The sequence below is a fragment of the Bombus bifarius genome, unplaced genomic scaffold (assembly GCF_011952205.1).
Source record: "Bombus bifarius isolate JDL3187 unplaced genomic scaffold, Bbif_JDL3187 scf7180000010252, whole genome shotgun sequence".
Taxonomy (NCBI): domain Eukaryota; kingdom Metazoa; phylum Arthropoda; class Insecta; order Hymenoptera; family Apidae; genus Bombus; species Bombus bifarius.
The window spans coordinates 1,358,591-1,385,747 of record NW_022885576.1 but is presented as its reverse complement, the minus strand read 5'-3'; the positions used below and the strand labels follow the sequence as shown (position 1 = coordinate 1,385,747).

Below are 27,157 nucleotides of genomic sequence, written 5' to 3'. Positions count from 1 at the left end.
TTCAACGCGTAGGATATATTTTTAAATGTAGTTACGAATATTTTTTGAGCAAAAATAAAAGAAAATGAGAGAAAAACGTAATTCATAATTTCCTTGAATATAGACATATTTGTGGCCACATGCGACTATCGCGCGCGCAATGGTCCGATTCCTTGTTCTCCCGTCTAAAAAAGTGATGGCGCCACTGACGACCAGTGCCAGTTAAAATCAGTGATGGCCGCAAGGCTTGCGATGCACATTACGTTGAGATTGCGTTGAGTTTGTTTATCGCGACGTTTCCGTGGTAAGAAAAATTCTGTGACTTTCATTCGACGCGGGCTGATTATTGCCGTGTATCTCTGTAAAAAGTACGTTCGGCTGAATCGTATTTGTCAGAGTGGCTCACAGAAACTACGCGTTTGCTCCTCTTGACAGATCTGTCCCGTGTTCGGAGCAGTACCTACTCGAGTGCCACGAGAAGTGTCGTTACATCGTCATTTAGGTGACTTTCTTGTAGTAGAAGCCATTCTAATGACGTCGCGTATGTGATAGAACGATACGAAAGGAGCCTTTGCCGACACGGGGACGGCGACCCCACACCCGTCGGCAATTCTTTTTCTTCTCACCCTTGTTGGAGACACGCGCATCGAAAGCGTCTAAGGTATGTACACCGGTAGGCCAGGTTAGGTGCATCGCCGTGTCTCGTGACGGCGTTCTGGACGATTTTGATTTATTGCACACATGTTTTCGTATATTTCTTTACAACATCAGATAAAAATTAATGGATGGCATTCTAGTTTTTATATATAGTTTTATAATAAGGTGGAAATTTCGAATTGTTATATCCATTTTTATGTAGCAGATAAGACTTGTAACTTAATGTACAATGAAATGTTCACGTGTACAGAATGATTTAAATGAATGATAAGACTATTGATATAAGATTTTATTAAAAACTGTAAATATGGAATATAATATAATATATAAAGATATTGTAGCTCTGTTTGAATTTTGTTATTAAAGTCGATAATACCGATACGGTTTCCACAGGTGTTGAGATCTTCGATTTTACTGCACCTGCAAGAATGTCCCCTTATTTATTTACCGTTATAGTATATTATAACGGCAACTATAAACCCCGGCAAATAAGATTAACTTCATATGCGTCTAATGTAATATAACGGACACTGTCCCGATGAGTATATGTACATATATTCTATCTGGGCAAGGAAGTGTTTGTTCCCCCCTTAAACGGTGCTCCACTGACACACGTTGCTTCCTCTACTCGGCACCGGTCCAAAACATTATTCTCAGTTGATTCATCATTGTCGTGTGCTATTAGTTAAAAGTCGTTCGAATTTCAGTGCACGGAGTGACGTATCGCTTCGTAATCGTTAAAATCAATCTATATCTTATTATAATCCGATCATGTAATCGTTCGAAACCGCATGACATTTTGAACGATTGACATTTATCCCTGACATTGATATAAGTACGTACGATAGTCCTTGTCTGGAAATCATTTGGAAATATGTTACAAATTTTAATACATCGCTATCAATTGTTCGTAATACGATAGTGTTACATTTGACAGGATATCGATTCTATATCATTGTCATGTTTTGTAGTTCGAGTCGCGTAAGACGATTAAAGGTTATTTATTCCATTTGTTCAATCGTTTATCAAAAGATTAAGATTAGCTTGACGAAAATCTGAATTATGAGAAATCCGAAATTGGCCGCGCCTTTTGGCCGCTCCATTTCGCGCGTTCCTCTGTACGCACCAAAACTGTCCCACATTCCCAACCGTTCCTCTGTCTCCTCAAGCGATCTTATACACCCCCACCTGGCCCACTTATTGTATTGATTCAAACTTAGGCATCCACACGTTCCTCATTCCTTTGCAACTTCCTGCTTGACGATCTTCCTCTGACACTTCCTGTTGGATCCTTCCGGCAATTTGTGCGCTGCAAAGACAGTAATTCCATTCGGGAAGATATATTGGAAAAAATAGTAGAACGGTATATATATGTAGTTGGGGATTTTCAGGTTTCCTTTTGGGACATTCCTTCCGCTGACGTGAGCATTGTTCCGGTCTCAGTTCCTCTGATCAATTCAACCATTCAACTATGTCATTTATTGTTTGCACAGATATTTTCGATATATTAGGGTTATGTGGATTGTTCGAGATTTGTAACTGATACTATTAATTCCACATATTACTATTTGTAGTGATATATATATATATATATATACTCAGGTTCGGAGGCTTTTGTCATCGACAGCTTTCGTCGAGACGATTTCTCTTTATGTGGCCAACAATCAATACACTTTTTAGTCCCCTGTAAACAGAAATACCTTTCATAAAATGCTAGTTTCATTGTAAACAAATTCTTTTTATTTGTGGAGTAGGCTTTCTATTATTAATTACTATCATTATTAATGAACATTATTATTATTCCTACTAACAGTATATAAATTGGTATTATGTATAATACTAAATTAACAAATTATTAATAATTATTAATTATTAAATATAAATAAATAGGTATAATTGTTTTTTTCTTGTTTCACGAATTAGTATATGTACTTGATTAATTCATTATCGATTCATTTAAATTTTCAGTATATGTATATGAAGAAAGATACTTTATAAGAATTACTCATTCTTATTATTTTACTTATAATTTATCATATAAGTTTCCCTCCGTATAGATATGAAATAAATATCTATCGTTCTCAATACTAGTTCAATACAAGGTCGCATAACAAATTATGCTAGTCTGTTTGTTATCTTGTGTACTGACATGGAACAGCTGAATTAGTCTAATCATTCAGGCATTCAAGTTATAATATACCGCATTTGCCTGGAGCAATTGAAAGGTTAATAATATAATGATTTTGTATAGTACGAAACTGAATATGATATTATAATAACATTAAACTAACTAAGGATACTTAATTGTACTTTTAAAAATAAACTGACCTTTTTCTCTTTCAAATATTGATAATTAATTTATACGGTATGGTGGTTTTCGAAGAATTAATAATCATTCTATTATTCCACAATATCCCATTTGCTCACACACATACACACACACATCGTACATCAATATATATCAATTGTATATCAATAGATCAAATAAAATAAAAGATTAGAAGAACATATGATAAAGGACTAGAAGTATTAAATATTAAAAAAACATTCTAACTAATTTAATAATGATTAAATATCATTTAATAATGATAAAAATAATGAAATATTAATTAATAAGAAATTTTTGAATACCAAAAATGTGCTTAACGCTAGAAGGCCATCTAGAATGAAATATTATTATTTTACAACTGTTATTATTCGCAAAAACAATAACAAAGAAACATTGAAATGGTATTATTACAGAACGTCAATATTAAAACAAAATTCACAGGATGTGAAATTTCACCTTTCGAGCGTCAAATATGAAAAATAGGATATAAAAGATTACAGTAAACACGTGTAAAAAGATATAAAAAGTATCAGTCGTATCGTGAAATGAAAAGAAATGTTTGCAACGAATGGTTCACGTAATCATAGAATGAAAAGTAAAATTAGAGCTGAAAACAGACGTTTCGAATTTCAAAATTGGCGGTAATTTCGAAAGCGCATCGAGCACTTTGATTCGTTGATTATTTCGCTGAAAGATAGCAGGTAAGATCGTTCTTTCTCTCTCTCCTTTTCTAGCTGTAACTCGGTAAGTAAAATATTGATTAGGCAGTACAGAAACCTAGATAGTTTTTACTACATTTATCGCGGCCGTCTCTATATTTATCAAGCATTCCACGCGGTGATCTCCTCTCTTCCTTTTTTTCTTTCAATATGTACGCATCAATGATATTAACCAGATCAGCGAAAAAGCTTTGTTCGCGATACACAACCAGCTTTCGGTACAAAGCTTTGAAAAACCGAACCTAAATGGGATTACGTAAGTTATCTTGGCGAGGTTTTCCGCTCTGTCAGTTCCTCGTCGATTTAGTCAGTGTGTTACGCTTGGTTCTATTTACTTAACGGTTTTCCACTTTGATGTATTTAAGACATTGTCAAGCATTAATCGCTATTGGGCGCGGCGATTGAATCAAATTGAGTTACACAAAGCCGATTCGCTAAATTGATTAAATGCTATTGAGTATGGTCACGAAGGTTTTGATCGGTGGTGTCTTTATTTTGGCGTGTATTTGAATGGCGAACAGCGTTTTTATTGTGAATATCGAGTATTTACATGAAACATTATATTTATTTGATGACGGAATACATTTTTTAATACATTACAAAACTTATAAAAATATTTAAAACACGTTATTAGCAATTGGTTTAAGAATTATTTCTATTTTTTTATTGCGCCTTCCTTTGTAGTAACTGGTATTCAAAATAAAATTCTTCAAATAGTTTAAAAATAATTATTTCTCAAAGCAGTTATTCATATTACTGTGATATAAAGAAATCGATATAGCATCAAACAATTAATAAATTCATTTTTCTCAAACCGATTTCCCAGATTGAAACATTATTTAGTAAATATGTGTTATTTAATCTGTCAGGTTTTGTGACGCAAGCACAAGCTTGTCCAAATATCAGAATTTTTAAATTGATACTTAATCACCTGACCCAATGCCAATATCATTCTTGCCCATCTACACACTGTATATTATATTATGCAAAAATTTTAGGCCGTCTACTCACAAAAATAATTAATCATATATTTAGAAAATGTTTTCATGTAGTGTTAAGAAAGAAACAAATCTTTTATCAATTAATTTTATATTATCAAAATTGTTTTTCTTATATTCGGGTTAAATACGCACTTGTCCGCTTTCTCCATATTTCAAAACATATTCTTCATCATAATATTAAAATATTAAAAAACGTTCTGAATATTTGGAGATATAATATACTATTTATCTTAAGAATTATATCTTTGGCAAGATAATAATAATGCATAGCAAAATTATTTGGAGATGGAAGAAAATAGAAAAAATGGAGAACATACAAGAGAAATATATTAGGTCCGGATTTTAACATCCCAGCATAGTCCTGGTGGAAACCAAAACGAATAAAGTAAGGATAGAGGCGGGAAACAAACCAATAAGATACGAGGAGAAAACAGAACGGTTAAACAACAATAAAATGATACAGAATGCTGAAGGGAAATACATACAGACCAACATAAGAAATGGGAAGAAATAAAAGATACTTAAAACAGGCAGAGAATGATAAATACTGAAGAATTGGAAATGGAAAGAAGAAGAGACGAAGATTTTGTTGAAGATCTAACTCAAATGGACTGGGCAGGGCAATTACAATAGCAATACACTAGAATAGAAGACGGATATAACAAGCGCTATAAGTAAATTAGAGGCAATTAAAAAGCTAAATATTTAAATGAAAATTACAAAGGCAGAAATCAAAGGTGAATGCTAGGTTCAGACGTGGGAACGAAGAAAGGGGAAATATGTATTGAAAAAAAGAAGATACAATCCGCAAACTATGTAAAGAGGCATGAGAGTCACTGGAACATATGCTGCATGAATGTAAAGAGCTGAAAGGAACACGGTTAACAGGAAGAGAAATACTAAAGGGGGAGGAAAAAGGAACGGACTACTATATAGTGCTGGAAAAAAGGAGAATCAAGGAAGGACAATTGGAAGGAAAGGAAGGGGCGCAATTAAAATCTTGTAATTAAACTTCCCCCACACACGCGCGCGAACGCACGCTTGCACAAAATAATTATTGTTACATAACAAAACTATTTTATATTAAAATATTCTTTTTTAGCCATAAAGGGACATTAAAATAAAAAAAAAAAATCAGCAAAAGTGAGCATGTTTTTCTACCTATGATATTGACATTAATTCATGGAAACAAAACATTTTCCACCGAAATCTATGTTCACAGAAAATAAAACCTGCAATTACGTTAAACGTGCAACCCGCTGAAAAAAATCGATACCCTTCGGTTTTTAGAACTGGTGAAGGTATTATTATTGCAACGTTGCCAGTAACCTGATGCCATAGTCAATTGAGCAGAATCTAGGATCGATATATGTGCACACACGCAAAGAAAACGCTGGGAAAGGAAAAAAAGAAGAGAGAAAATGGGAGGGAAAAAAGAGAAAAGTTTCATTGCGTGTATACGGGTTATTGGAGTATACGGAGTGGCCGAAGGCCGGAAAGCAGTTACGAAGTTCATTGCGCCGCGTAATTAAAGCGCCAAGTGGCGAACAATACGACAACCGTCGATGCCGATTCACCCTTCAAACAAAACTTCACCCTGCGCCGTTTGCGTAACAGCCTTTAATGACTGAATGAGCCACGCCGGAGGAATCATATCTTCATTTGTTCCCAATAGTCGACTAAGGGTTAATGGAGACTGAATGCTTTTCAAGGAGCGATATTCCTTGGTTTAGAATGATGATATTAAAAGAATAACTATTTTTCATGCTCTCTGAGCAATATTCGCTTGCCGGTAGTTGCACTATCTTTTGTTAAGACTCATTCAGATTAAACAATTCGCTTGAATTCAACTAACCTAATTTTAATCCATGGGCCAAGTGGTGAAATAATGTGAAGGTAAGGGGAAATTCGAGGGATGTCCACCTTTCGTGATTTTATATTTTATCATATCCTGTTTGTGAGAATTGCGACTGCATAATTAGCATATTGCAGTGATTATAATTTGAGATTGAAGTTTCTTGTAATTGTAATTATAATGTCTCCTAATATTATAATATTGCCAAATACAAGTAATACAAAATATAAGTAAACGTTTTCTGATAGAGAATATATCAGTTTCATGTATCAGTTTCATAATAAAACATATAAGATGTAAATAAATACATTATGATAAACTGGAAGATAAATAAGAACAGTGATTAAAGCATATGATCAATATGGTGAAATAAGTGAAACGAATGAAAATAATGCGAATTTGTAGCAGGTATTTACATATTGGCAATCAGCAGCGACTTGTTAAAGAAAACACTGAATCTTCAGTATGTTGTGTTCACAACCTGTTCATTTCAATTATTAGCGGCAAAAAGCCAATAAGATCGAGTGACTGTGCTCGAAGCGATATTCACGTTTTCGAGGAATCGTCGAGGAGAGCTATTTTCATAGCTCTGAGAAACGCCGTTTGTTTTGTTGGTCCTCTAAAGCTAAAGCACGGCCGTGTGCTTATTTATGTCTATTCAAATTGTACATTCGTGATTTGCAACGAATAGCTGGCGAGAACGCCAAATTCCTACTTCATTCGAATTTAAAACACACCATCTCTTTGGATAAGATTTGAAACACCTGAATAAGCTTGCTTTATTTCGTTTTTGTCGAGCTCCAAAGTGATATAAATGGGAGCTACTAGCGAAACGTAAAACCAGAGTTAGCGATTTAACAAATTTAGTATTTTTTATTTTAATGTGATTTCCAGTTTAGTTTGATAGAATTGTCGAGCTTCAAAGTGATATAAATGGGAACTACTAGCGAAACGTAAAACCAGAGTTAACGATTTAACAAATTTAGTATTTTTTATTTTAATGTGATTTTCAGTTTAGTTTGATAGAATTTAAAAGGAAAGTGAATATTCTATCTGAAATGCATAAATAATTTTTTCATCGAATGCTCGCGTCATTGAAAACTGTTTTTACTCATGCAACAAGCGATTGCCATTGTGTGACATTTAGTGTATTTTTAGCTTTGCAACGTAGTCATTACGCGGAAAAACACATACCAGGCTGAAGAATTTTAACGAGCAGAGATAAGAACTCAATAGCGACGAACTTAACTGAATAGTGCACTTGTAAACTTTAGCACCTATTCTGAGGTAATATCGCATGTTCGATATTCAATGGAATAAAAATTCCGGTTTATAAGATTAATGATAAGTGATCATAATGAAATAATGTGGTCTTGTAAATTAAGGCTTATCGGTATCAGCACATTTTTTTCGCAAAACAATTGCGTCACACAATTAAGCAATTAACGGGATCTACTTTGTACTTGATTATTAAATCGTTGTTAAACATCTTTAATTCTTACGTCGGAACAGTTAGCATTGTACGAATTAAAGAGTATGATATGTCGTAATAATACGTCGTATTTAATTTAATAAGCTGGTAGCAATGTGGGGATATATTGATCTGCAGTGAGATTCTTTCAATTAATTTTTAATGTAAGGCTTATGTGATTCATGTATTCTCCAAAAATAAAAGATTACATAATTTTGATCGAAGACCACGTTAAAAGAATGTAACAAGTTTGTTTTCAACAGAATTATACAAGATATACAGGGTGGTTGGTAACTGGTGGTACAAGCGGAAAGGGGATGATTCTACGCGAAAAAAGAAGTCGAAAATATACAATAAAAATTTTTTTTTTCTTTTTTTCTTAATTTTTCTATCGAGACAACGATCTACAGTGAGATCCGTTATAACGTACCGCAGGCGTACCGAGCGAAAATTCAAAGTCGATTTTCTCGAAAACAAAGCCTCAAACGAAAAATTTTTATTCTATATTTTCTATTCTATATATTCTATATTTTCTATTATTCTATATTTTGAGGTTTAGGTGAACATCTTGGGTCATCAGCTGTAAAACACGTGTTCGTTGTAGCAACACTGAAGACCAGAGTTTTCTTATACCAGAGTATAAGGACAACTTGATGAACATAATGCGTCAACAACTAGTAAATACTCGGCGGGTTCGCTAGCTACGCTCGTAAAGGGCGTATGGGGTAGTAATATGTCGCGAGTTCGAGACCACTCCTGGGCAAGCCAAGGTGGAAAACCAAATATCATCTTAGAAGTATATACAACGGGCAAGTGGGTTTCCCGACCCCCCTTGCCTACTATGTTGTTGTGCTTTCTATGAGTGTTTGGGAAGTACCCCCGGAGATACGGTTTTAACTCGTTGCTGACTACACCTAGGCCCGCCCGTGGGGTTTTAGCCGATAAAAATCCGCCGGATTTCCCCACGTAAAAAAAGGGGTTTTTTTTTTTTTTATTTTTCCATCGAGACAACGATCTACAGTGAGATCCGTTATAACGTACCGCAGGCGTACCGAGCGAAAATTCAAAGTCGATTTTCTCGAAAACAAAGCCTCAAACGAAAATTATTCTATATTTTCGACTTCTTTTTTCGCGTAGAATCACCCTCTTTCCGCTTGTACCTCCAGTTACCAACCACGCTGTATATCTGAGAAATGTGACTTATTATGATGTGGTTTATAATTACTTAATTTTCTGACTAGAAATATACTATTAATATTCTATATACATGTTTCTACTATAAATTAGAGAAATACATGTATATAGATAATATAATATCTCATACAGATCGTGCAAACGAATAATACACACTGAGATATAATATTTAACTAAATTATAACCGAACGTAACTACATTACGGTAGAAGTTTACTTCGATCCAATCACCGCGGGTTTCCCTATGATAACCTGATAGAAATTTTCGTGTGATCGCCACAGTTTGCCAAAGTAACTTGTAGTAACTAGACCATGAACAGACTACCATAAGCAGGTTACGGTACATGTAAAACAAAAATTTCAAATCAATGCTCAATATCTCAATACCAAAACCAATCGGATATTATACATATATATGCAAGATCAGAAGTTACATCAATATTTGTACAAGTAGTTGTAGTTACTTCAACATTCGTATTATAATTATATTATCAATGATATATAGTTCACATAATACTTACGATTTAAATTAATATGTATTAAAATTCAAATTATCTGTTATTTAATTTGAAATAGTTAGAACGAACGAATTTATTATATAACATAATAGAAAAATATTTGAGAATAATTTATTTGATTTTAATAGTGAAGTTACCTTTCCTATATTATATTCACAATAAAAATAATGTAATAATTGAAATGAGCTATTACTTTGAATTGTTATTTTTTATCTTTATTTCAAATAGAGTTTGTCTAAACCTGATATAAATAAATATATCTAAATAATTATCTATTTGAATAAAAAGCAATATTAATTTTATCAAACGTATCTGTATATTTGCAATAACTATAAAAAAGCAAAATCTGATGCTGTAGTTCTAGCCCCAATCAGCCTTTCGAGACTATTGCTTTTATCTGAACTCATAATGACGTAGTAACAAATTATATGATTAATGCGAAGTTTCGTGGCGTAGAAAAGATTCGTCTACGAGTAGTAATGTACCACTGCTTTACCGCTGTTACATAACCGGTTCAGACAACTACACCTATAACTTTCATGCGCCTTTAGAATTCTATGTTTATTGCAGTCGTTCCGACATGGTCGATTTTCTTTGCAGTTTCTCTCTATCGCGGGTTTTCCGATAGTGACGGGATCTGAAACACTACGAACCACTTCGAATCTGTATCGCATATACGCTGACAAATTCGAATCACTTCGAACATGATTCGAAACTTGGAGCTCTTGGAAGTCTTTTTAAGTCTTGAGTCCATAAAATCTCCAAAAGACTCGATCGTTTTGAAATTTTTGGTCGTCTTAAAAGTCTCGATCACCTTAAAACTTTTAAGAGTTTCAGTAGGTTTTGAGAACTTGATAAGTATTCGACATCTTACAAGCCTTTTGATTATTGTCGTTGAAACGGTATCATTGACATAGAATATTAAAACAAATCTGGTAAGTTCGAGTTATCATAAATACCTTTATTTCAAGACGGCCCAAACTTACAAGACTTTAAAGCCTCAAGAATTACTAAGACTTTCAAGAGCTTTGAACTTTGGATCATGTTCGAATTGTTTCAGATCCCATCACTATTTTCCGTGCGCGTTTGCATCGGCGCGACTGATGAACTTTAGCGGTGATTCGCCTTCGGGCGAACACGGGCCACAATGCATAGGAACGGAGTTTCGCAATGACAGAAAACAGGCCATCGCGATGGCACGATTTTATGAGTTACGCTGTGCGGCAAACAAACGACGATTGTTACGATTTATTCTCTCCTCGTGCTCGCACGCTATGTAATAAGATCGAAGATAAACGTGTTTTTATCGATCCTGCATCGAATACTCCGCTTGCTCAATCAATTCTCTAAGAAAAAGAACCGAAGTCATGACTTAAAAAACAGCGCGAGTCCATCAATTAATATATTTTTTTTTTATTATTTATTTATTTATTTGAATTTTACAATTTGTCCAGTAGGACATTTGGTAAAAATGTTGTAGCTGTATACTAATATAACATGTGGGTGGCTACCCCCAGCGGGGTACCATCATCGTGTTTGTTAGGTTATGTCCTTCACCAATTAATATATGAAGAAAGTTATTCCTTTTTCTTTATTTTCTTTAACTTATTATTGATTTTGTTGAGATTTATTTAATTATAGATATATTTTATTTTATTATATTTTATTTTATTATTATTATATTATTATTATTATTTATTATATTTATTATTATTTAATATTATTATATTATATTTTATAGATTTTTATAACTTTAATTAATTCACTATAAAATAAAAAGAACCTTAAAATCTAAGACGAAAGTATTAAAAAGTTCTAGTGTTCGACCGTTCGCGCAGAGGCGCGTTCGCGGTAGATCGCGTCAACGAGAGCCGTAAATTCTCGTTACGATTGGATAATCGACGCCACGAATTGGTCGATCCCCTATTTCGATTAGGATAATAGAGGTGTACTGAACTGAAGTAACAGGTTATAATATATTTATTCCGATAACTTTGTAGATACAAATAGTTACGCTAGGTGCGTGTAGACGTATTCTCACAGACATGTAAATAGTAAGTTAAAACTGATGACTGATCAATGAACGAAGAACCAGTCAAGACATTGACTGATCAACGAATGAAAAACCAGTCAAGAGATGTTGACTGATCAAAGGCTGATAAACCAGTGAAGTTCGGCGACGATGCTGCCGCAGAGGAAAACTATTGCTGGGGGTTGGTCGCCCCACCACTGGTCGCTTGTGGGTGAAGATGACCATTGAACATGGGAAAAAGGTCTTTTCACCTGATGGAGCAATAACCATAAGAAACGTCTCGACTTGAATATATTTTATAACAATTAAGGTAAAAAACAAATACTTAGTTTTATGGAAGTTCTTTAGGATTGTTGCGGTCCGACTATTTATATTTGCGCAGTTAGTTTTTTTTTTTATTTAGTTGTTTACATTCACAATTTGTCCGATTTGGACATTTGGTAGAATTTTTTGGCTGTTTGATTATTATGTGGGTGGCTACCCCCAGCGAGGTACCACTTCGTGTTTGTTAGGTTATATCCTTTGTGAATTTGCGCAGTTAGTGGCCATCTTGGCCGAGAGATGGAGTTTGGTTTGTATAAGGTAACGGGACGTAACATCTAGAGTATATAGTTTAATTGCACTGGAGTTTCTAGGGTACTAGAAGTATGTAGTTTAATCGTTTCTGAAACGTGTAATTTTGTTGAAAGTATAATTTATGATAGCATATAGGCACAGTTCACCTTGTGGACTGTAATATATTGCGAAATAAGTCGAAGAAACGAACAACTCGAAACTCGAGATTGTTTCTTAATAAACAAAGGTTATTTTTTCCTATTTCATAGATTATTTAAAAATATTTTATACGTGTTATATAATACTATATTTTATTACTATCGTATTTTATTTCTAACAATTGTAACTGACAAAAATTGAATTTCTCTTATTAAAGATAAGAATACACATGTATACCTATATACGTATATGCGAAATATGTTCTACCAGGAAGCTTTATTCATTTAAAATATATTAGACGACCCATGGAAAACTTTCCATAATGGAGGTTATACCATTTCTCTCGACCTTGCGACTTTCGAAATTACTACAATGTCCGTCATTATTGTCATTTCAAAAAGATTTAAAGAAATTTCCATAACTTGTGAAAAAATCAAGACGAAAGTTGCTTTTATATTTTCTCGTAGAACTTTCTTTTGTATTTTACACGTTACATTACACGCTAAAATATTGTCTATGCGTATAAGCTGGTTTGTAAGCATTTTTTAGGAAAAAGGAATAATTTTTTCAGACACTTAAATAAACTCGAATGCAAATCATCGTTCCACCGTTTCAACGAAATATGCCAGACGAATTCAAAGATGCTTCCGGATCGTATTTCGCCAGAGTCGCGAATTTACCGAGAAAGTAATCCGCGAAAATACTCGGTGGCAGAAGCAGCCGGAGATATCAATCTGCCGGTGCATGGCAATGCTCGAACCTTTTTTTCTTTCATCGCTCTTTCACTCGATTTCCCTTTCTCCCGGCACTTTTCATTCTAAATGCACCTGTCTCCGTTCCATTTTGTTGGACAACAACCGACGAGTCACATCGATTTCCCGTTCCATTGCGCTAAGGAACTGTCCTCGGAGTCAGTGCGCTGAAAATCATTCACACGATCCTGGGGACCAGAAACCTTAAATTTAAACTGAAGGAATAACAAAGTTCGAATAGCTCTGGTCTGGTGCAATGATTGTCAAAGGACGTGCAGCACATCGCGAAAGAGCAATGTCTTCTTTTTCCTTTTTTTTAATCACGCAATTGTATCTGCTGTTCCAATTTTTAAAATTTGTATATATTATGCGCTAAAATATCTGTACAATTTTTAAAATGTGCTGTGACTAGAAAAAATTTGGGAACCACTGCTACAGAATATACAGGGTGGTTGGTAACTGGTGGTACAAGCGGAAAGGGGGTGATTCTACGCGAAAAAAGAAATCGAAAATATAGAATAACAATTTTTCGTTTGAGGCTTTGTTTTCGAGAAAATCGACTTTGAATTTTTGCTCGGTACGCGTGCACTTTATCACGTCTCGTTATAACGGATCGTTGTTTCGATGGAAAAATTAAAAAAAATTTTTTAAACAATTTTTTATTCTATATTTTCGATTTCTTTTCGCTTTGTACCCCCTTTCCGCTTGTACCACCAGTTACCAACCACCCTGTAGATTCCCAAAGTGTGGATCGCGCCTGCGAATTCTTATTTCGCGTATGATAAACAAATTTCACTTTCAATCCGTGTAAATGTTAATACACGTGTACACGGACTACAAATATACTCGTACGCGTGTATTCAATACACATATACAGATAAACGAATTCACATGTTTTTCGATCATCCTGAGAACAACATATTTTAAGATATTCAAAACTATGTTCAGGACCGTTCCACGTTTAACTATTCAATGATTATGCATGTATATTTAAATATACGCATACATGTGTAATAGGAATACACGATCATTCCTGTTTCACGGGTATCCGTATGTTTCTATAACACGTGTATTTAAACATACGAGTATAGCCGTTGGACAGTATGTTTGAATATACGCGGATAACCGTTGAACAATCAAACGTGAAGCAGCCTTACACCTGGTTTATTATTTTTTCTTCCCGAGAGTCACTGAACTGATGATCGAAAAACATGCGAATTCGATTAACTGATTTCAGAATCACGCTAACTGCGAGTACTTAGATACCTGTGTACACGTATACTTAAGAACATGGATCTTTAATTCTTTAATATACGTTTCACGCGCCACAGATACATATGTATTTTAATACACATTCAAAACCGCGTTAAACATTAAAATATGACAATAGTTTACACGTCCATTAGGACAACTGTAATTTATCAAAAATAATCGGTGAACAAATCGAAGTCGATTCAGTTAAAGATCACATTAGAATTACTATTTCTACCTACTTTGTTTCAGTTCGTAGAACTACACGAATCAATTTTGAATTGCTTATAAATCAACTTTCAATAATTACACTTCGTGTAGTCTTCGAATGGATCACGAAATATTTCTAAAGTGGATCTCTGTTCCTAAAAGTGTGGAAAGTTCCAGGGAATTCGATTCTGTAAGTCTAGAACGATTTAGTTTCGCACAATCTCACGCAGATCCTGCTGATCGAGGCTTCATCGTACAGAATACTTAACGAACTGAATTGCAAATGATCCTTTTGCCTTTGGTGCGCTTCGTTTTCCACTTGAATCATGTCGTTACTCCCGATGGTGATTTTCCAGCAAAATATTAATTGCTTTGATATTTACCGGCTGCTTCCAGTTGCTGCTGCGACAATTCGGCTTTGTCTGAAACAGTCTCCTATGAATTATCAAGCAGTCGTTGAGTGATTTCCACGTTCCATTAAGTTAACGACCGGCGAACTCTCCCGTTGTTTTGTCGGGTATATCAACGATAAAAGTAATTGTCTTCCTCGTCGGCATTCTCGTTTCCATGATTTCTTTGTTAGCTGTGCCAACCTGATAGGTCGTTGTCGATTGTTGACGATACGAACGAACGTTTGGAGGTTTTAAATTGAAGTATTGACTCGGGACGTTATTGAATCGACACCGAAATGCGGCAATTTGTGATGTGAACGAACGCTGCTGCGAATCGATAGTATATCGAGTGGCTTCATTACTGAATATTATTTTATTTTGTTGGTTTCAGAAGAGAATAAAATTGTATTTTAATATGAGACTGTTGTACGGGGCGAACCATGTTTATTTATATGAACAAATTAATTTAACTGATTCCGTGAAAATTAATTTTGATCAAAATTATAATAGAATATTCAATAATTATAGATACATGGCAATCGATTATATTATTCGTTTGAAATGAATATTCCGAATGGAATGATTTCAAAAAAGAGAGAAGAGAAACAATTTGTGTATAATATGGTAATATATTACCAATTATTTAATTTATATGAATAGTATTATGCGTATTGTATAATTTCTATAATATTGATTCTAATATTATGTTATTTCTATAAGAAACGAATTATACGCACTGAACTTTTAAAATTCGACACTATTAACTCTTTCGTGCTTAAATGTTTCTTGGACTATGTAAATATTTATGTTAAACGAGTGGCTTCGTTACTGAATATTATTTTACTTTGTTGGTTTCAGAAGAGGATAAAATTGTATTTTAATATGAGACTGTTGTACGGGGCGAACCATGTTTATTTATATGAACAAATTAATTTAACTGATTCCGTGAAAATTAATTTTGATCAAAATTATAATAGAATATTCAATAATTATAGATACATGGCAATCGATTATATTATTCGTTTGAAATGAATATTCCGAATGGAATGATTTCAAAAAAGAGAGAAGAGAAACAATTTGTGTATAATATGGTAATATATTACCAATTATTTAATTTACATGAATAGTATTATGCGTATTGTATAATTTCTATAATATTGATTCTAATATTACATTATTTCTGTAAGAAACAAATTATACGCACTGAACTTTTAAAATTCGACACTATTAACTCTTTCGTGCTTAAATGTTTCTTGGACTATGTAAAAATTTATTTTTATTTAATGATACATTTTCTCTGATCTTTTTCTGAGGAAAACGTAATGCACTAAAATTAGAATCAGATTTGCTAAACATAAATATACTTATTGTATTTAATGACTTAATAACATATATTGTTTATAGACAAAGCTTAAAAGTATCATAATAATACCAAAGAATATGTGTCGTAACACTACTTTATTTTATTTTCTTCGTCGAATGATTTTGTTGAGTTTAATTTTTCTTAAAATGGCAATTAAAATGTTGGAAGTTATCGCTGTCGCTTCAAAGGCGATCTTCGTGCTTCACTATACTAGTTTCGTCGCAATTCCTGATCTTAATAGCATCGTATTAATCGCGCGATGCTTGATTCATCAGACTGGACTGAAACTAATCAACGACACAATGAAGCACGCCGTGGCGAATAGTGCTCGTGCATTCTGCGGATGCCTTGAATGCCCTCAGAACCCTTGAGAATGTTCACCGTAGGCGCAATAAAGAACGAAGAAATCTAGCTTTTATTGATTACTCTGACATTTAGATAACTGACTAAAAGGCTGCATTAGGTTCCGCGTAGGTAGTTAATTGACCACGAATAAATTTTATCGTTCGCATTCCATTGGAAACTGACACGATTTTTAGGACTTTCTCAATGCATACAAATAGATCGAACATGATACTATTTTATTTTTATTATATGTTGCAGATAAGATGGCGGAGGATGGCGCCGGAGGGTCGGGAAATAGCAGCACCGGGGAGGCAAGCCGGTTGCAGCTGTTGCAAGAAATGCGGCAGCAAAATTTTGATAGCATTCGATTTGCGTCGTACCGCACTGCATGCAAATTGCGATTTATTCAGAAGAAAGTTCACTGTGAGTGTAACGTAGACGTATAACGTAATAAACGAAGGAAAAGTAGGTGTAAACAAATGAAGTTTTGGGTTTTATAGACAATTCTAATAGAATCTGAGCTTTATCGTACAATAATATTTGTTGAATATTATAACGTGAATATGTCAGAAAGAGCCGTTAGGCCAGGTCCAAAGACCTAGCTTACTTAACGCTAAGTCATCTATTTGGTACATTTATGATCAACTTACTGATAGTTAAACTCTTAAATCCTATTGACTCTTGATATCAGGAAATTCCAAATCCAACGAACCACCTGAGGCTGCGAATCGCTTTAATACGAACCACTTGACGCCGGAAAGCATATACCACTTGGTGCCAAGAAACGCATAGTTTGATGCATTAGGTGAGAATCTACTAAAAAAGACAAGTCAAGTTCTTAGCTGTACTAGGAAGTTGTTTTTAGGATTCCGTAAGCTACGAAATTACAGAATCGTCAGGTAACCGAATGGGAAGGCAACCCTCTAAGAGTTTCCAAGTTCTAGAGATTTACAAAATTTCGATATTCTGAGAATCCTGATATCTTTGTTAATTCTGGTGTCCTAAAGCTTTAGAGATTCCTAGATTTCGGGTGATCCGTAGATTCTAAGACCTTTCATCCTTTAGAATCTTGAACCATTGACTCCTGGTATCAAGTGGTTCATGAGGTTGAGCGCTTTTTGGCGTCAAGTGGCCCATAATACTAAGGGTTTCGAAGCGATCCATAGAGTCAAGAACTTCCTAGGATCAAATAGTCCGTGTGGCTATGAGATAGCGAGCTCGCAGTCCAAGTGATTTATGATACCTATATATTATACTTCGCTATTCCATGTAATAATCTACACCGGTAGTTCTCAATCTTTCCACAAAAGCGCACCATCAAAATAAAATAATTAAAAAATTTCATTACTAAAGCACATTTTCTGTTGTATACAGTACATAACGTGGATATATGGAATGTAATCGAAGCATTTCGGGAAAACGGTTTAAACACTTTGGAACCATCCAGCACATTGGGAGTTTCGAGGCTGGAAACTTTATTGTCTTCCTTATTCCATGCCCTTAATAAACGAGTGCCTGTTTCGCAACAAGCCAAAGTCGATGCTACAACCGCTCTGTTGATGAACTGGTTACTTGCTGCCTATACTACAGGGTAAATAGATATTGAATTTTGTATATGTGTTAAATGTTTTAACCCTTTAACAGTGTAACTTGAAAGAGACTTGAGTAAAGATTGTTAAATATAGTACTATAAATTTCACATCTTAAATGTCTTCATACTTAGTATAATTGCTAATATTTTTTATATTTATTTTCTATGAAAAGTTAAGAATATCTTGGGGATAAAAAGACAAAGTATTACTTTCTGAATCGTTCACTCTGAATTCTTTGCCATTTTATTGCATCATTAAAAGATTAAATAGTTAAATAGTTATATAATTTTGTATTACAAAAAGTTTTTTAATTAAATTAATTTTAATTTTAAGAATTAAAGTTGTGTAAATACTAATTTATTGATCATATTCACAATTATGATTTATCGAAAACTACATTTTTCCTAGGGAAAACAATAAGATATCCGTTTTCTCCGTGAAAGTAGCGTTAGCTACGTTATGTGCTGGGAAACTAATGGACAAATTTCGATGTAAGTTATTCTCCGTTCTTTATTTTCGCTCACAAATTGTACGAAGTTAAGCAGAAAAGCATGATAAGTAAATTTTTATTGATTTTCTGATTATAATGTCACTTTATGATTAAATAGAAGGATTCTAATGTAACAAAATTTTAAATGGAAATGATCCGCTGAGACCAAAAATATAAGTCTTTTAAAAATAACTAATGAGTTTGTGGAAGCCAGAAAATTGATAAGAATGGATTTATTATATTTTCCCGTGTAGTACCAAAATTAATTAATTAATTCAGTCTACTTGGCGAACAGATATATACTCACAAATATCGGATAGCAATGGTCACATGATACACTGGAGATTCTCTGACTATTTGAAGGAAGTTCTAGCGTTAACGGCTGCTGTTTACGAATCGCCTTCTTTTGGATACTCCGAGGGTCTTGCCAATTCAATATTTCCCCAAGTAAGTTCATTAAAGTGAACTTCTGTCCGTATACTAGGTAACTGGGAAACTTCTTTAAATTTAATACAACTCGGAAATTAGCATCGTTGGGTGTCACATTGTGTTACAGAATTCGAAAGTCACGGTTAACGATTTTTTGGATACGCTTATGTCTGATCCAGGACCACACTGTTTAATCTGGCTTCCATTGTACCATAGAATGGCTGCTGTTGAAACAGGTAATTTTCCAGATTTCAAATTAATTTAGAATTAATGAATCTCGCAATGCAGAAATCAAATTACATATGTAGATAGAGGATTTTATGCTTTAAAATTCAATTTATTGTTACTAGTTATAACAATGCTAGAATTATAGTAATACTAGAATATGATATACAGAAAACTATTAGAAAGTTATATGAATATCCATATATGTGACCAGTTGTTTAGAATATTTCTGGATTATCTACTTTGAGTTCTTCTAGACTCATAAAAACATCTTCCGGTATCAGATTTATCTACCTGATGATCATATGCTTTAAAGTAATCCTAGATGAATTATCATATTTCATCTTCAGCTAGCGAATTTCTCAACAGAAAATATTAATTGAAGATAAATAGATACACAACTACTACAATTTACTGAATATTAAAATTTCTTCTTGAAGTAGGTATTCTGTATATTATAAAAATGCTTCCACTGAATACTGTCGTCTAATATTCATATGAAGAAACATAATACCTTAACGTATTGCAAACGAAGATGCAACTTGTGCATGTAAATGAGCTTTTCATTCATGTAAAATTTTTCAGTGGCCCATCCTGTCATGTGTGACGCGTGTCACAAAGAGAACTTCACCGGCTTCCGATACAGATGTCAGAAATGTCACTCGTACCAGCTCTGTCAAGATTGTTTTTGGCGCGGTAAAGTTTCTGGGACACATAATAACGATCATGAAACAAGGGAGTACAGTAGTTTTGTACGTGTTGGATAGAACTTTCAAAGTTTCAAACTTTTCCATGCATAAATAATAATATGTATCTTTTACGTGACACCAATCTTCTCCTGTTTTTTCTGTAGAAATCACCGAGCAAACAGATTGGTCATTCCTTACGAAAGAGCTTCAGATGCGTACCTGAAAAGGGGAAGAACAGTTTACCGAGATTTCCGGAACAACCTGAGAAGACGTTAGATTTATCACACATAGTGTGAGTTCCATGATCTATCATACTCATATGATATGTATAGCCGTCGATATGAACGCGATTCTTCAATCGAAAATAAATTCCCTGCATTGCAGCCCGCCATCACCTTTACCATCTCACAACGGTTTTCCAGATCCAGGTTTCATGGCTCCTTTCGATTCCGGATCGATGGACAGCCGTTCTACTTTAAGGAGGTGAGCGTAAAACAGATCGAAATTGCACAGCTTATACTAAATGTGCACGTAACGAGTCACAATTTTATTTATTTTTTTTTTATTTCTTTATTCATACATTGTACAGTATGGATAGTTCAAGACTGGATGATGAACATAAATTAATAGCACGATACGCACAAAGGTTGGCTCAGGAAGCTAGGACTATGGTAAGATATCTTATTTATTCTAAAATAACTAACGTTTAATATTTGTTGTTTACTGTTCTACAACTGTATGGGTACATGCTTAATATTCATCTTAATATTGTAACAATTATAACTTGGTATTATTTATATAAAAAAGCTATAATTTTAATTTACAAAATTGTTCAAATAATTTATACGAAGTTGTCTAACAAATAGTATAATCTTTAATGTAAAATTTGTGGGTATATTTGACATAATGTGGTTTGGTGTAGATTATGATAAATGCATGAAACTTTATGCAAAATCCTCAGTTATTAGCAAATTAGAGCAATAAACTTAATTAAACGTTCAGCTGAATCGTGACTTTGTGTGACTAATTTTAATTTCATAATTGCACAGCCTCGTGCCGCATCCAGAATGTCGCAAGCTGACCAAGCAGTAAGTATGCGAAATTTTTACCATCATTTGTACAAATAACAATGATTCAACTAAATTTCATTTTCTTATTTTTACAAATTATTTGAAATCGCAATATTTGTATTACAGGGTAGGGCACCATCTGATGCTAATTTGGCGTCATTAGATGCCTCGAGAGCACAACGCGAACTTATATCGCAGTTAGAGGCAAAGAACAAGGAAATAATGCGCGAGATTGCAAGGTTAAGGTATACCTGTGTCGTTTATTTCCTTTATATCAAGCCTAAACCTCGAGTTCATCCTGTCGAACCATCCTAGGATCATGCATGTTAAAAAGGACATTCTGTTTCGCTTCTATCACTTTTGTTGCGTAGAATGTATATACTAGAGCTGAAGACATCACAACAATCAATACTAACATAAATACATCTTTCCCTCTATGCATATTTCATTTATATAACCGTATAAATAACTTAAAAATGAAGACAGTCGAATCCAAAATCATTACTAACATCGGAGTATCCCGCTTGTAATCGATATTCTCTTCATTAGTTTTTTAAGAATCTCTGTATCTTACCTTAGTTGTCTTAGTCTTCGATATATTACATTATTTACAAATTTAAAGTAATTAGGTATATCTATCTTGTCTGAAAATTATACAATAAAGTTATTATTAAATTATTTTAATTTTACGTTAATATAATTTTTGAAATTGTTAGATTCATTAGATTCACACACAAACACCACATTAATAATATATTCTCGCTTCAGCTTGTAGTTAGTGAAATGGAATATCTAATTCAAAAGATATTCCAGCTTTTTTTCCATTTATTTTTTACCATATTAACATTGAATCTAACTGTAGGAGACAACAAGAAATAGAAGCGGCTGGTTTGGAAAATCCTGCATTAATGTCTGAACTGAGAGCCTTGAGGCAAAGAAAAGATGAGTTAGAAACTCATTTAGCAACATTGCAAGATTCTAGAAGACAATTAATGGTGCAACTGGAAGGTTTAATGAAAATGTTAAAGGTATTATTTCAAGAATAATCTATAATCTCAATCTTTCTTTTAACATTTCAATTTTATTATCATAGTGCAATACTTCAATATTTATATTATTATAGAATCACCAGGCATCTCCAAGGTCAACACCAAATAGTTCACCACGAAGTACAAAGTCACCACCTTTACCTCCTGGTGCAGTGCCAAGTAGTAGATCAGCTCCACCAACTCCAGGTGGTCCACTTTCTACAACTCCACAACAACAACAACAACAGCAGCAGTCGCAAAGTCAACAACAAATGTCTCAAAGCTACCAGAGTCCCGTTCCAACGACATCAGTGGCGAGTGTAACTAATAATACCATGCTGGGAACAATACAAAATCCTATTCCAGATAACTTATCATGTGTTGGAGGCGACGTAAGGTAGGCAGGCATATGAAAAATCTCTGCTAGAAATCAATGAAAAGATAGTCAAAGTTAAAAAGACACAAGGCAGCAAAAGAAAAAGCAAACATTACAATCTTTGTATAAAACACTGTTATATCATGCACATAGAATGATTTAGAAATAATTCTCAAATTTATCGGAAAATTATGGTTAAAGAAATATTTAGAAATATATTGACAAGTTCTAAATACATATCATATTTATAAAAACAGGAAAAATTCGTTCCTTGTTTCTTTTAACATTTTTTTAGTACCATTTTATATTGATATGTTTGTGAGGTTTTTTATATAAGAATCATTTGTACAAAGATCTGTACCGTACTTAGGTATTGAAAGTAATTACTTTTATAGAAAAATTAACAAAATTTTATATGTTATCCACATTTATTATGTACTTTACGCCATATTTAAAACAGTCATTATTATATAATTTGTATATGTAATAAGAAATTATGTTTAAGCTGTATGAAGAAATTAGTCATATTTTACAAGCATATCTATAATTTAAACGATTGATTATGTCTATTTCTATGTTATATACGTTTATTTAAAATTGATTTCTTCTAAACACACAGTGCTAGTATAATAAGATTTTAGCTGCACTTTATGAAAAGAATTAGCACAGTAATCATATCTTTGGTTGTTGCATGTGAATATTAATGGGACTGTATTATTGATCAGCTAGTAACAAGAATAAGTTTGGTACTAGTTGAACAACTAATGATTTTTCTATTTTAAAATATTCCTATATTAACGATATTGTAAATTCTGATTGCAGTTTTATTAAAATATTATATTTATATAAGTCATTGCTTTTTGCTATTTTGAGACGCTTTTAGGCACTATTAAATTTTTATAGTTTTATGTTATCGATTATATCTTAATTTTCCTTCATTGCATTTAATTTGTGAAACATTACAGGCATGTATATTTATACGGAATGAAACAACAGATATATAATGTACCTTAAAGAGCATGTTCAGATCTTTTACTATACATTACAAAAATGTTGTTACATTTTCCCTTATATTAAATTGTATAATTGATTATATAATATTATTTTTTTAATAAAAAAGTAGTTTTATGTATTAACTATCTTTTATTTTTAGTTGCATATACTCTTTTACCTATCTTTTGAAATATTGTTATGAACTGAATATATTATGTATAATACCCTAATTCAATAATATCTAAACTTTCATCGAAATTAAAATTATATTTTTCAAAAATCAGAATGAAGTGTTGTAATAAAGAGATTATAAAAAGAGAATGCTGAGCATAAATATATGGAACTTTAAGAAGTAACATATGTAAGTAAATTTATTAAAACACAAAAAACATATAGATTTAAAGAAGTAAAATTTAGTTTATGAAATTTTTACACCCGCTTTCTTTTAATATTGCATGTTTATGCTAATATATTGCTAATTTAAAGTTTGCGAATATACTGATATTTGCTGATAAAAAAACTTTCATCCCTAGATGCTTGCACAATAAGCGTGGCATGTCACGATCTTAACTTAGTTTTTATTTTGGAAGTCGCTTTATGCAAAGAAAATAGAGATTTTCGATGTCAGGTCTGCGTTCAGGACAAACAGCTTGCCAGGGAGTGGTTCCAGCAGTGCGAATAATAGCTTGGGCCGATCCTTACGAAATGACTTATTGGTAGCTGCTGACAGTGTTACTAATGCCATGTCAACACTCGTGAGGGAATTGAATTCGGGTATGTTGTATTACAAATTTTAACATACTTTGCATCAGAAATGAATGCAAAATACTTTGGTAGTTCAAAGTGGCACAAAAACTTGTATTTAGCTATCGTTTTTAACATAGGCCTCCAATAATTGTATATCTGGATTAGGTGTAAGGCATAGAAATCATTAGCCCTTAAAATAAAAAATGTATAGCCAACTCGAAGAGGTAACAATTAATTCATATAATCTCATATGTTTAAAACTAACATACTATTACAAAAACTCATTAATGAAATGATATTTGTGAGTAGTTATAATAAGTGAGATATTAAAAGTTCTTATGTTCCTACCAATGTGTATGTTTTTGTTTCATTCATATTATTTTGAATAATTACTCGATTATAAAAAAAAATTATAGCAATCTAAAATAACTTATCAAGTAAATGTTTTTCGTACATATATACATTTTCTCATATTGTTGTTCATATTAGTGTAAACAGGCATGTTTGGCAGTATTTTTCTTCTATCACATCATTAGATTTTATAGCATGTAATAATGCATTTCCCTACCTATTTTTAGTGAACAAAATTTTACAAATTTATTATGGAACTAAAGCTCAAATACAAGGTAAATTTTACAATTCATACATAGCCATATGTTTATATTAAGAATTAAAATATAAAAGAAATTTAATTTTTTTATATTATTTGGAAAATAATTCTTATAAATATTTATATGTAAAACAAAATAAATAATTGCATATTCCTATTTAGTACTTACAAGAAGAATAATATGCGATTTTTTTATGTATATTAAGTACAAATATTATATTGTTACAATATTTTTAAATAATTATTTAAATTGATAAATTCACAAAAAGAAAACACAGGATTTTATTTTATTCGTATCTAAATGTGTCAATAATGATTTTTTAAGTTTTTTTTTTTAAATTCAAGATATATCTTATAATATTTTTATAAATTGTTTTATGCAAGTTTATAAAGGTTATCATACATATATATTACTCACTGTTAACAACTTACAGATGTAAATATTTAGTTTTTGCCTCTCTTTACACAGTTTGCCTGTTATAATTCTTATTTTCTCTTATCTAGTATAGACTTAGCAAAATTTAGTCTAGAAATAGCACAGACTACTACACTACACGTGAAACAGGACATGCTCTTTCTAACAATAAGACAATTTATAATTCGATTAATGATTTAAAAATGATTTGAAGACAAATTGCAATTAAACAAAAATTTAGTTTATGCAACTTTATTCTTACATTTACTACAAAATAAAAACGATGTTTCATTTTTAATAGATACTTCGAAATTTATTATAACATTTCTTTTGTTTTGAATACTGTAAGAAAGTACAAAAATATAATAATGTTAGTAATAATTATCGTTATTATAAGAAAATATTTGATTGGGATTTAAATGTACAAGTCTCTATATAAAATATCCCATTGGTATTACAATTTTGGCAAGAAGATAGATATTTTCATATACAAATGACACTTTAGACGTGTTGTGGAATGTGTGTGATGCACCCCCTGTGAATGTATCCTGGTGCCTTGCAGACTCAGACCAGGAGGATCATTCTCACAACTCTGGCCGAATTAACATCAGAAAGCCGTTAGGTAAGAGTTTGTTCAAATTTCCATTCTCGTAATTTTTTACATCCTCACGAGCATTTTGCAAAATATTACATCACATGCTTCTTTTGCATAAATATATAATTACTATATGAAATAAACGTGTTAGTAAACGTATCTATTATTCCAGACAGTAAAGCGTTAACAGTAAATTGTAAATTGGGAATTGTAATAGTAAATCAGGTACATTTTTATACTAGTTAAAAATTACATTCTGTCATTTTCTTTAGAAGTAGTTAATTGACCGTCGTTTCATTTTTGCTCAATTACATATTTGTAACATACAATCACACTTCTAAATTAGTAGACCGATATTTATTTTCCTTTCAATTATTGTATATAATATTATCGATATTGTAAATGTAAATAAACATCTGAATTCTAAATATATTGACTAAGTAGATACAGTTATACAATATTCATTTTATAGGAATTAGCGTTCTTTTCTGCATACAAAAAATTGAAAGATCAAATATTAAAAATAATTTGAGTGTAACAAGTACATTCATAATTTTGGAATTATCGATTTTCCTTATCTTCAGATTTCGAGGCTGGCGAGGATGGTGATGATAGTAGCGGCGGCGGAAATTCTTGGCGAGAAGAGCTTCAGCGACGCTATCAACAGGAGAATGATTTCTTGGCTGAATTGCGTGCACGCAATGTTAATATCTCGCAAACGCCATCTGCTACCCCATCCAGCGAGCAAGAACAAGAAAGAGGCGAAAGGGAAGAGGCAGATGGAGAGAAGGAGGATGAAAATGAATCTAACTGGACAGAACCAGCAAAAAAATGGGTCAACCGATAAGTTTGTTATACATGACATTTATATGTATTCTAACGGCTTAGAAACTGCTACCAAATGAAACGCAAATAAGTTACTGTAGCTCCACCGGTTATTTATGATAGGCATATATCTGGGTGTTAGTGTGAAATATAACCAATATGACATTAGATTTTGGACAGTATTTAAAAAAAATCTTACAGTTTTCGAAGCAGTACTTTTAATCAAAAAGGTTATCATGTCAGCAAACACAGAGGTCATAAAATATCTTGATACAAATTTTAACAAACAGGT

At 32.7% G+C, this 27,157-nt stretch overlaps 1 protein-coding gene across 12 annotated transcripts; it reads left to right on the top strand.

The window, feature by feature from the left end:
• The first annotated feature begins 206 nt into the window (after window positions 1–206).
• LOC117216150 (dystrobrevin beta-like) lies at window positions 207–27,035 on the top strand. Of its 12 annotated transcripts, none has more exons than XM_033462670.1 (17): window positions 207–640; window positions 17,040–17,204; window positions 18,156–18,372; window positions 18,782–18,864; window positions 19,159–19,310; window positions 19,420–19,528; window positions 20,103–20,269; window positions 20,371–20,498; window positions 20,591–20,689; window positions 20,796–20,877; window positions 21,256–21,294; window positions 21,403–21,515; window positions 22,139–22,304; window positions 22,400–22,701; window positions 24,302–24,447; window positions 26,008–26,067; window positions 26,625–27,035. In XM_033462670.1, exons 2-17 carry the CDS (start codon window positions 17,045–17,047, stop codon window positions 26,885–26,887), a joined length of 2,286 nt encoding a protein of 761 aa, XP_033318561.1. In that variant the 5' UTR covers window positions 207–640; window positions 17,040–17,044; the 3' UTR covers window positions 26,888–27,035. The 12 variants fall into 12 exon arrangements, with proteins under 12 accessions (XP_033318561.1, XP_033318567.1, XP_033318564.1 ...); XM_033462674.1 differs by having other exon boundaries at window positions 208–640; window positions 20,853–20,877; window positions 21,403–21,521; XM_033462668.1 differs by having other exon boundaries at window positions 208–640; window positions 21,403–21,521; window positions 26,625–26,887.
• The last annotated feature ends 122 nt before the right edge of the window (window positions 27,036–27,157 follow it).